At 37.8% G+C, this 12,081-nt stretch overlaps 1 protein-coding gene across 10 annotated transcripts in view; it reads right to left on the reverse strand.

The window, feature by feature from the left end:
- Window positions 1-12,081, reverse strand: part of BLTP1 (bridge-like lipid transfer protein family member 1) — a 123,708-nt gene that overhangs the window by 22,395 nt on the left and 89,232 nt on the right. For 6 of the 10 annotated variants that reach the window (XM_064450506.1, XM_064450507.1, XM_064450511.1 and 3 more), the window contains 9 exons: window positions 10,095-10,293; window positions 9,448-9,507; window positions 7,981-8,207; window positions 7,271-7,471; window positions 6,937-7,067; window positions 5,351-5,474; window positions 4,264-4,373; window positions 1,855-1,945; window positions 1,240-1,302 (listed from right to left, as the gene is read on the reverse strand). In XM_064450506.1, the coding sequence (XP_064306576.1) occupies window positions 1,240-1,302; window positions 1,855-1,945; window positions 4,264-4,373; window positions 5,351-5,474; window positions 6,937-7,067; window positions 7,271-7,471; window positions 7,981-8,207; window positions 9,448-9,507; window positions 10,095-10,293 (1,206 nt within the window). The remainder of the gene's footprint in view (window positions 1-1,239; window positions 1,303-1,854; window positions 1,946-4,263; window positions 4,374-5,350; window positions 5,475-6,936; window positions 7,068-7,270; window positions 7,472-7,980; window positions 8,208-9,447; window positions 9,508-10,094; window positions 10,294-12,081) is intronic. The other 4 variants (XM_064450513.1, XM_064450509.1, XM_064450512.1 and 1 more) reach the window with 3 other exon arrangements.

Below are 12,081 nucleotides of genomic sequence, written 5' to 3' on the forward strand. Positions count from 1 at the left end.
TGCAGAATGCTAACACAGAATGTATGGCACTGGTTTGCAGTTCTGGGCTGCGCTCTTGGGCACACGTGCTTTAACACAAAATGAACTTCAGGCCAAATTTCCAAAAGGGGCCTCCTGTTTCTCACATAAAGCATGCCATAAGCACCACACAACCAATTTTTGAACATTAACTTCTTAAAATGACTGTGAAAACTATCTGTAAGTGTTCGTTTAACACCAGCACTACCTATGTAGTGTTACTACAGAGCTACACATCATAGTCTGCAACTTTAAATTAGAGTTCTGCTGAAGAACTGGCATTCTAATGTCATTATGGGTTTTTTTATTTTTAATATTCAACATTTGATACGTCTTAAGTGTTTAATAGCATTTTGCTATGCCAACAAAACTGAAGCTAACTGGGCTTATATATAACAACAAAAAAAAAGGTTGGCAAGCTTTTAATGAACATATTTATATGTGCAAAGCACACTTCTGTTTCATTTCCACCTCTCTCTCAGAAATAGGAATTTATTTCCTGGGAGCGTGAGGTGAGTTGGAAGGAAGAAAAAGTATGTTACTATCTCTTGAGTTGGGTTTTTTTGGGGGTGGTTTTGTTTGCTTCTGTTGTTTTGGTTTGGTGTTTGGTTTTGCTTTGGTTTTTTTTTTAAGAAAAAAAATCTTCACTGTTTTCCCTAAACATGTTTTTAAAGCAGTTAAAACTCTCCACCATTTGTTCTCTGGGTATTAAGTTTTGGCACATTCTCTACTCATTATTATTTGAAAATGCCTTACTCTGCATTCAATATAGGAATTACAACAGAAATAAAAGTGTGAGGAGACATCCTCTCACCTACCAATTATCTTCTACGGGTGTTGATGCCTGCAATGTTGGAACACAATATAATGGACAAAGGCACACACACTAAAATCCTCTTCTAACACACATTTCAAGGCTAGGCTTATATCACTTTACATCAGCCTTGATCAGTCTATATAAATATACAGATAAAATTCCAGTAATTCATTTTACAAATCTATCAAGTCTTAGGGCTACACAAGGATGTAGAAACACTCCAGAAAATTCACCAGCCATCAATCACAATCTTCTGCTTACTTTACTTATTTAAATGTAAATATTTTCAAATTTGGTATACATTCTGTTTAGCTGAGTGCAAAAGAGATGAAACATCGAAAAGCAGCTCCCTGTGAGATAAATTAGTTCTCTGGCAAAGAATACTTGTTTCTTCTCAGAAATACCTGAAAATACCCTTCCCCTGGACAGCTGGATTGTTGTGCAATCCCCAAAGCTGTTTTATTCAACTTAATTAGAAGTGAAAGAGATACATAAATTAAAACAATTACAATACTCTCAGCTGTACAAAACCAAAATAATAAAAACATTCTAAAAATGAGAAAACATAGCAATAAACAAACCCAAAGATTCAAAAATCTGTTTCAAACACACAGAAGGATATGCCTGTAGGGTTACTGCAAACTGACTAATACCCATTTCCAAAACTCTAAATATATTCAAACACAGAAAACACTAGATGATTTTTTGCACACTTCTGATAAAATTCCAAAACAATTCTATCACTACTGTGTCAGCCTAAAAATAAACCCAAACCCATTTTTAACTCTTTCTAATCTAATGATTGAATTAATTTCTGTGTTAAGAAACCAAAACACATGTGTCTTCTATAAAAACAAATCTGTCTTCCAAAAATATCCATAATATGAGGCACACACTAACGGAAATAAGACACACAAAACATACAAGCAATTCAGGCCTACCTAGGTATACCTGCCTCATGAACTTGTGACCAAATGGCACAGGAAATATAATTATATAGCATATAAAGTAATTCTTACAGAATCCTGTATGTTGAAAGTTACTCTTGGCCCAGGAGATGCAGCATCTACACGGATATCTGGGAGGTCTTCGCTGTCCCCTAGTCGAGAGCTATAAGCAAAACCAAAACACAACAGCTTGTTGAGTTTTACTGCAGGATTTTACATTCATGCAAACATTTAACCACACAAATATAAGGCCATAAAAAAGAACAGTCAGTACTTACGATTTTGTTATGGAAGAAAGTATAAAGTAATAACTGAAGCACTTAGAATTGTTTAGTTTGGAAAAGACCGTTAAGATCATCAAGTCCACTGTTAACCTGGCACTGTCCAGTCCACCACCAAACCATGTCTCTATGCACCACATCTACATGGCTTTTAAACACCTCCTGGGAGGGTGGCTCAACCACTTGCCCGGGCAGCCTGTTCCAATGCTTGACAACCCTTTTGGTGAAGAAATTTTTCCAAATATCCAATGTAAATCTCCCCGGCGCAACTTGAGGCCGTTTCCTCTTGTTCTATCGCTTGTTACATGGGAGAAGAGACCAACCCCCACCTCGCTACAACCTCCTTTCAGGCAGTTGTAGAGAGTAATGAGGTGTCCCCTCAGCCTCCTTTTCTCCAGGCTCCCTCAGCCGCTCCTTGTAAGCCTTGTTCTCCAGACCCTTCCCCACTTCCGCTGCCCGTCTCTGGACACGCTCCAGCACCTCAATGTCCGTCTTGTACTGAGGGGCCCAAAACTGAACCCAGGGTTCGAGGTGCGGCCTCACCAGTGCTGAGCACAGGGGCACCATTCCTGCCCTGCTCCTGCTGGCCACACCAGTGCTGACACAAGCCCGGGGGCTGGTGGCCTTCTTGGCCACCTGGGCACTGCTGGCTCATGCTTAGCCAGCTGTCAGCCAGCACCCCCAGGTCATTTCCTGCCAGGCAGCTCTCCAGCCCCTCTGCCCCAAGGCTGCAGCGTTGCATGGGGTTGTTGTGCCCCAAGTGCAGGACCCAGCACTTGGCCTTGTTAAACCTCATACAACTGGCCTCGGCCCATCGATCCAGCCTGTCCAGATCCCTCTGCAGATCACTTGGGGTACATGAGGAAGAAAAAGGAGGAGAAGGAAAGAGAAGGAAGCTACACATTACTTGGCCAGTAGTCTATTGCTAGCCAACCTCTGCTTATTTCTTTATGTGTTTTTTTTTTTTTTCCAATCCTGAGCCAACATGCAGAAATTGTAGAAAAATAAGATACTTGTGATCTACCACACGGGACATAAAAAGCAAGTTAGCAGATTATGTATTCTCTGCTGCAACTAAAATGAATTTTTTTGCCTTGTAGTATATGCATACTACTTTTCATTCACAACCAAAGTAGTCATTAAGTTTTTCAGAATTCTCTGTCTCTTACAGAGCAACAGAAAAGCCCCATTATCTTTTCCACACAATTTCTGATTCTCTTCAGATAACCTTGTGAAAAGGTAAAATGAAAGTGGTTTTCATCTGACACACCCTGCACTAGAACCTTCACGCCTTCAACACTTGCTTTGCTTTAATTATCAAGAATGTTAATTAATTCAGAAGAAAGATACCTTTTCAAGGGCACCTTGAAAAATGCACTTTAGAGTACTTATAAAGCTGGTTTTATGCTGGAATATCTGCTGTCTCATATTTTCACATCTGGATGATTTATTAATTTCTATTCACTTCTACAAAAGTATTCAAATTTAAAGCAAATTTCTATAAGAATTTCTATTCTTATAGAAAAAAGTCCAAAAAATTCTAACACCCCTCTCCACCTTTTTAATTTTCAAATCTTTTATACTTAATACATAAAAATGGAGCACATTTTTAATTCCAAACTTTGAATGCTTCAGCTGGATCTACAGGAGCAAGACTCAAACACATGTATTCTAAAACCAAAGCAAACACTTTACTAGCAGGCATCATTATACAACTACAGTTTGCTCAGCAGCCATTGAATGATGAAACCAAACCAATACATGTTGTACAGGTGAAGAGGTTAAAAGAAAATTATCATTCACAAAAAACAAAAGGAATCTCCCTTTCTTCTTCTTTTAAGGCAAATGATTGCAGATAAAGCATAGAAATCAAAATGATTACACTATGCCATTTTTCCTTATATATGTTTCTTTAGTATGTCTTGAAAGCAGGATTCTGTAAAAAACCCTAAGTTGTTGTAGGAGTGGAAACTTCTCCTCATTTGACATATTACCATGTCTGTCAAAAAAGAAGTTTCGAAAAAAGGTGAAAATTTGCTTTTGAGAACATGCCTGTCTTCCAAAATTACCTCTTCCTACCTAGTTCCGCCACACATAGCTGCTGCCCCCAGTAAAAGGACTCTTAGGGCCAAAGTCCAGTGTTTCCTCTGTTACATTCACTGCTGTTGCTGTCACAGTTCTCCAGTTCCCAGAATCTTACCTTGTTCTGTCCATTCTCTTCAGAGGTGGTCTTCCTGATGCTGAAATACTCTTAGATCGGCTATAGCTGGGTTTGTAGCTGAGACCCCATTTGTCTTTCAAGGAGGCAGCCTAAAACAAAAATAGTATTTAAATGCAACAACAAGAACCCAGAGAAAAACTCTGGCAAGCTAAAATATTATTTTACACAGATGTGCCAGTAAAGTGAAAAATTGGGGGGTTTTTTTTGTTCCATAATAGTTAAAATGCATCTTATTATTAGCATTTCCCAGCATCTCCATCTTGCCTCTGGATACATGTTCACTTTTCACACTTGATGGAATTGATAATGTCCTGTTGCCAGGAGAAAAGTATGCCCAAAGTTAATAATCTGACCACTTACACATCCTTTCTAGCTACCGCTACAGTAATGGAAGAACATGAGCTGAAATGAGAACACCTGAGAAAGAGCTGCAAGCAAGATTACTCTTTGAAAGATCTTTTCTTATTAATGAAGCATCATACTTGGAGCTCATGCACTAGGACACACGGAAAATAATGTTTGGACAGGCCTGTTATCGGGTCTGGGACAAGAGCCACACACATTTGTGGATTACCAACTTGGTTTTTTGTCCAGTTTCTTCTAGCATCTATCCTTAGTAGTTTGTTTTTATTTTTACTCTGCCTATATTAATATTTAAACACAGTTATAGAAAGCACGTGTGCCAACTGGCATACAGCAGGGATCTGTCATTTGTCCAGGCAGTTAACATGCTTGCCCCTGCATTTGTCAGTCCAGTAAGCAATCATTTTAAAATCTGCTAAGAGAAGGAGTAAATAACATCTTCAAATATACATTGTCTGACTATTTCTTGTGAGCATGAAAATAAACCCATTTATATTATAGTTTCTGTGAAATTTCAATTTTCCTATCTCCATTATTACAAAGGAAAAAACCCTTTACCTAAAGATAAAGGGGTTGCTGAACTATTTGATATTCTTAACCTTCCTTTTCCATTGTTAACATTTTCCTTGCTTTAATCAACATGCAGAAGAGGAATATGCAATGCAAGTGCTATCATTCTTTAAGGTAACTTAGTACTGCTTACCCTCATACTGGATCTACGTAGCTTTTTACGAACATCTCGGCGGATATCATTCACAGCCACCGACTCCAGTTGCTGATAGCGCTGAATTTCTTGATTTATAGTTCCTTCACTTGCACCTAATTTTCTGAGGATAAATCATAATTGAGCTATCTTAAAACTAGGTGAAACTATTTTCACCATTTCAAAATCTGTGTTACAATGATATTCTGCTTTCCCTGGGAATTATCCCATTTTCTCATTTTTTTCAGTAGTTAGTTATGACCAGTGCCCAATATAGCTGCAGAAGATTTATTCTTGTGACATAATACAACTGTTGACAGGCATAATATTTGGTCCTTAACAGGACACTGATTTTAAGGTTTCTGTCTCCAAGTGCCTTAGCAGAGAAGATAAGAGGATGTAGATCGAAGTAGCATGCAAGGAGACCTCCAAACAACAGTGCTACCTACCATGATGCTAAGGTGGAGAGTAAGAAAAGCTGTGCAGCAACTCTCTTATTTCAAAAAGCTCTAGTTGTAACAACTAGAACAAGGACCTCCTATACACTTTCAATCACACGACAGCTGTTTAATTAAAAACAATCACATGGACAAATCTGAGAATCCCCAGCAGGATGAAGAAAAATCCTTCAGCTCTAACAGCCCAAAGCCCTGTCACACCAATGACAGCCTTCTGTAGCAGATTACCTTCAGCAGAAAAAAAACCCCACTCCACTAAATCATTTTAAAAACTCTGTAAAGCAACTGCGACTTTGAAATAATCGGAGTGTACTGAAGCATTCATAAAATGAGAAAAGGCAGGCACAAAACATAATTTTGATTCCTGAACTCTTATTAGAAGAAACATATAACCTAAAATCCAAAGTTCAGATACAATTGCCCTCTGATTGGTGACAGCAATTTTATTCCAAGTACAAGCAGTAGAACGTGTCTCCTCTCCCTTATTTGACACATAATTACCAAGCTCTGTATTCCCATCCCAGACAGATCCATTTATAGTAATTCTCTCTTAGGGAAGGGGAAAACAGCCCAGGCAATCCCAACAAGCCGTGATTCTGAAAAATTATTAATAAAATTCACAGAAGAAGTTTAGATGAAATCTACGAAATTTGAAATAATTCTTCCTTCAGGGTTTTCTCAGGTACAGCATAGGAGATGTCATTTTAAAATATCACCTACAGGATGCAAAAATAGTTGATATAAATATTTTTCTTCTTTCAGTGAATTAGACTAAGCTTATTGCTGTTAAAGTAATATATTTTGTTAATCACCATGATAATAAATCAAGATGGAACTATGATTTTGAATCGATAAGAAACTGATTATAATCAGCCATTGTAACGCAGAACCAGAAAGAATACAGACTGATCGGCAGGGGGAGAGATTGAGAAATTTGAGAGAGTACTTGCATATATAGTTTTTTCTTATGGAATCCAATAGGACAATTTTTATTTTTAAATAAAGACAACAACTTCCCATGTGACCATCACAATGCCACAAGATATGTGATGAGAGCAGAAAAGAAAAAAGTCACCTGCAGGTTGTTATTCCCAAACTTTGTGCGAGTTAAAGCAAAACCCAACTTACTTTAAGTCATCAATAACTTTAGCTTGCTCATTGAGTTCTCTAATATCGACTAAACGTTTCACAAATTTTCTTCCTCGCTGTTCTCCAGTCTGGATACCAGAAGCTCCCTGCCGTCGGTGATCAACAATCTCCTATGTAAAATAAACATCTAATTAATGTCCTCTCCAAATTGGACATTAGGGCGATTTAACAATAGGCAAAAAGAATTTCACACCTTAAAATTTGGACTAGTGCATGCAAAAGAATCAGTTTCTTCTCAAAAGGCAGCTGATTGGATTTTCTGCAGTGATCCAAACCCCATCATTCAGTTAGAGACACTGTAACTACTACATACATGTCCCCATGAGCAGGATCTGCCTGCTTTCATATGTGATCTGCTAGACTGAAGAGAATCACACTTCGCTGACCCCAATAGATATTCTACAGGAACAGAGTATCGATGGTTTGGGGGGCTCAAACCCAGCAGGTGATTTACAATCCGCTGCCCAAATGTTAGCTTGCGTGCATCTCCACATAATGAACCTCCACCTGATTTCTAAACAACAAACAGGCACGTTAGTGTTCTGGGATAACGTTTTCACTGTTGGCTATTTAAGATAGCCATTAAAGAACGTTACTGTAACATAATCTGTTAAAACATTTTTATGTGAAGTCAAAAAGCAAGGTCAGCAACACATTGGGTAGAAGCACTGAAAAAGAATTCTTTCTAATTTGCTCGTGTTAGTAACTTACTCTCCTGTTAAGAAAAACTATCTACAGCCATGACACTTCCAATATAGGTACCTGAAGTTCGGTATTGTGTCTCCGTATTTTCCAATCCAGATTGATATTTCCACATAACACCAGTGGAAATATGATCTGTGACTTCTTGCCTTTGAAATAAGGAGTTACAAAACTAACACACAAACTTTTTGATTTCCAACAAGAGTTATATGAGCTATAAGGAGTAGCATACTGGACTCAAGACTAAGATCTTTCCATTTGACTGAAGACTTTGTCAGGCCTTTTCTAATTAGTAGCACTTATTTTGGTTGATTCACTTACTGCATGTATAGTGGGAGACATAGTGTCAACTTCGTCCTCATCTGAAAGGTCAGCTATGTTTACAGAGTTGAGGTCAGCAATGTCATCGATATCTTCTTCTCCTGTCAACGTTGTGAGGGTGTTGCCTAAAGCATTCAATCTTTTCCCAATGTTTGGATCCATGTGGACATCAATACCACACATCTTCCATAATACATTCAGTGTCCAGGTTCCAGCACTGCTACTTTCTATATTTAAGAGGAAAAAGTTTAACCACTTTTTCATCTTTTAAAACAATCTCTTGAACTGAGTTATGCATTAGTTAGCCAAGACAGTGTTTATCAAAGAACTGTCTTTTCTGCCCTCTCTGGTGAAAACATATTCTACAACTGAAATGCTTGCTGGAAGTACTTCACGGCTACAAAGTTAATATCTCTTTAACAAGTGATGTACACAGACAAACCTAATGAAAATACATTCCCTTCAGCCAAGCTGACGACCAGAAAAGCGCATCTCAAACTTTCGCTCTTACAGTTGCAGCCAAGTACACTGTTCCAGAACAGGATTTCTAACAGCAAGAAACATAAAGGCTGGCTATCTGCACGTAAAAATGCTGATCTATTTACACTTTCAAGTGATCAATAACAATGCTGGAAGATGTTTTAATATGTATGTGATGTGCCTGCTGAATACCCTGTCTTCCCAGGATCTTTCTAATGAGTGTTGCTTTTCAGCATCAAAATAAAGAACTTGTTTTAAGCAGAACTACACGAGATACTGGTTTTCCTTCTTCTAAATGGATTATTCCTGTTTTTCGCCATTCACAATTCAATAAGAAGTAAATTTTTAATAGTTACAGCATGTGTTTCGATTTTATGTGTCCTCAGCACAAAAAAAAGCAAGCAGGGGACAGCGAGCAAAACTACAGGGACAGGAGACACCATAGATGTGACATTTGGGCAAAGAGGTAAGAAGAAGCAAGCAGCAGGTATTATGACCAAGACAAAGATTGCCAGGTATTTTTTAAGCCTCTGGATAATGTCCAAAAAACCCAGTAGGAAAGACTGGGAGAAGGAGGAGTTCGGAAAGAAGAGAAGTCATCTCTGGAAGAGGTGAGGGAGGAATGGGAGCTCAGAATGCAGTCTCAGCATTAGAAGGACTGGAAGATTTAGAAGTCTCTAGGACAGGAAGCAGTAGGACAACATTGCTGTTATAAAGCACTATTCTTCAACCAAGGAACACACACATATACACCGCGTGTTTTCCTGCAGGTGAAAATCTAAAACCAGTGCTGCTGATGTGACTCAAAACCTGGAATAGCCTGAAAAGATGGGAGCAGATAAAAACGTTGTGGAGTTTTACCAGGAAAACAAGATACTAAACAAAACAAAAACCCAAACCACCAATTAAATTACAACACAATTAAAGGATTTTAATATTTTATTAATCTTTTATTTATATAGGACTTGATTTATTAAAGTGTATTACCTGCTGCAGCCTGTCCTGTTGTCCTAGAACACACTTCATACGTACCATCTGGCACAACACCTATACAAAGCATATGAGGCACATACACTGATTAGGCAGACAGTCAAAGCAGCTTTAGGCCAGCCCTTCTGAATTTCACCTCAGTCTTTTGCCCTCCCCAATTAAAGCATGAGTGGTGTTGGGTAGGAAGTTTAGCTTTAATTCTCATTGAATGAATTTTCTTATTTCATGCAGTGAATCTACTTGGTAACATCCAAGTTTATATCAACTTAAATTTCCATATAAATTCTAAATCTTCACCAAAATAGAAGATAGATATATAGATATATAAACTAAAATAGTCTATATTCAACCGTCAAAAACTTACTGCGATCTTATGAAATTATATAAAAGCAATGCATCCAACTCTTCCAACATCTCACAGACAGAACTTAAATGCTTACAATGAGACATATAGCAACAAAGTTGTTAATAAAGGAAAACAACAAAGGAATACAACCTTTTAGAGCCATATCACTTTGCTTTCAAAAGGCCAAAGATTTTTCTTTATCTTTCTGGGGGAAGTTTAGCAGGTTTAAAAGTCATGGGAAAGGGTAGAAGTGGATTTATATCTGAAATATGTCAAGTATGAAATCACACCCACTTACATGCATTCATGACTAGATCTCCTCTTATTTCAGGTTTCCAATCATCCCAACTTGTCTCAAAGCCATCAGCAAAGCGGATACAGAAGTTTTTAAAGTGACCTTTGCTAACTAAAGACTCTGAGGAGCAGGCAGTGATCAACGTGCTTTCAATAGTCAGGACTAAAGCAGAGCCAGTGTCAAGATCTGCTGTGTGGTTAGACTGGAAAACAAAATCACAGAGAGAATTTACTGATCATTGCCATGTCAAAGTGATATTGTACATGCATTAAATGCTCTTTGTCTTTCCCTATCAGAAAACAAATCCCCTTCTGATATCTCCTGGTATTTCTCCTTCTCTGTAGAAAGTTTCCAAAGCACCACATCTGTCCGTACAGTGTCTTGCACTGTTGTTTTCTAAATGCAACACCTACACTGTAAATATATGAGGGCATCAGGAGTCAAGCTTATCTGGAAAAGGAAAGAAAATCCATGTTTGATCAAGGACTAGGCCATCAAGGGCTACAAACCATACAGCCCTGTGACCGCAGTACACAAGCCCAGGATCAGTTCTTTTCTCCAAGAAGGCTTGCACATTACTTGATTGAACGACAAAAAGTAGCTTTAATTTTCATGTGACCTTTTTTTTGTGCTTTTTTTGGTATCTACAATTATCCAGAGTCTTAAATACACAGATTGACTGATTCTTTTCCAGCCCTTTGTATATGAAGGTCTATAATTTTGTTTACCTGCAAAAAAAGCCCACATATTCCCTTTTCCAAAGCTAGACTTCTTTTGATCCAGCATAAAAGTATTGGAAACATTCTATTCTATATACAGTTTAAGACTTCATAAACCAGAACGTATTTTTCTAAATCTACTATAATTTGTAACACGTAAGAGCAGACAATGCCAACTGTGTTGTCCACAGCTGCCAGATAGAAAATTCACAATCAAAATGTTATGTCATTATGCATTCTAGATTACTGGACTCGTTACTCCTTTACATTTCTACATATTATGACTATTTCCTTCTACATTGTTAAAATTATTCATTCCTGTTCTGGAATTATTCTCCATTAAGAATACTCCCAGTTCAACATAGGAACAGTCTCTGAATCCAAGGTTTTCTCTCAAAGCCATCTAACATTATCTATCCTAATAATGCTCCACTGCTTCATGTATTTTTTAAACTGCTGTCAGCTGGCAATGTAATATTTTCAATTTTATACTTCAGAGGTACAGAGCACACCTTCACCTTATATATGAAGGGACAGGCATAACTGCAGTCATTTCTAAGAAGGGAAGAACAGAGGGAATACAGGTCTGCACAGAACTGTTTCTTAAGTGAGAATCATCACAGACATTTTCAAGAAAGCTAGGTCCACTGATTTAGGTACTTTCCTATCTGTCTGAAGAAAGAATCAATACACAGAGCTAAATGTCAAATTTGGGAATGTGTTGGATCACGCTGCATCGGTTGTCAAGAAACTCAGCAAACCACACAGCCAATGAAGGAGGAGCTGCATGGCCACAAAGCCTTACCCTGAGAATCCACTACTGAGCCATGCATCATTAAGAGTCAAAGGTATTCCAGAAACATAACACAGCGCACGTTCCCTTTCAGAACAAGTAGCATTGACACACCACAAAATGCACTGCGTAGGCATTACTTTAATACAGAACCTCGTTAACTGCACATTAAAGAATACATCATCCTGTGTAACATAGGAGGCTTACTCTGTACTACAATGGCATACTTTTTGTCAATGACTGCATTTTAAATCTTTCTTTAACCCAGTCTGAGTTCCTAAAGAAAAGTAACTGTTTGGAAAACATATATCCTCATATCTCAAATAGTTATTCATACTCATTCCTGTTTTAATTGAACGAACAAACAAGTCAGAACATCATGTTAAAGCCAACAGTTTTCAGAGTTTTTCTATCTATAATAATATGAAAAATAAAGGATTAATTGGAATTTGTGATGGAAGGTTTCAAGAAAATACGT

The sequence above is a fragment of the Phalacrocorax carbo genome, chromosome 4 (genome assembly GCF_963921805.1).
Source record: "Phalacrocorax carbo chromosome 4, bPhaCar2.1, whole genome shotgun sequence".
Taxonomy (NCBI): domain Eukaryota; kingdom Metazoa; phylum Chordata; class Aves; order Suliformes; family Phalacrocoracidae; genus Phalacrocorax; species Phalacrocorax carbo.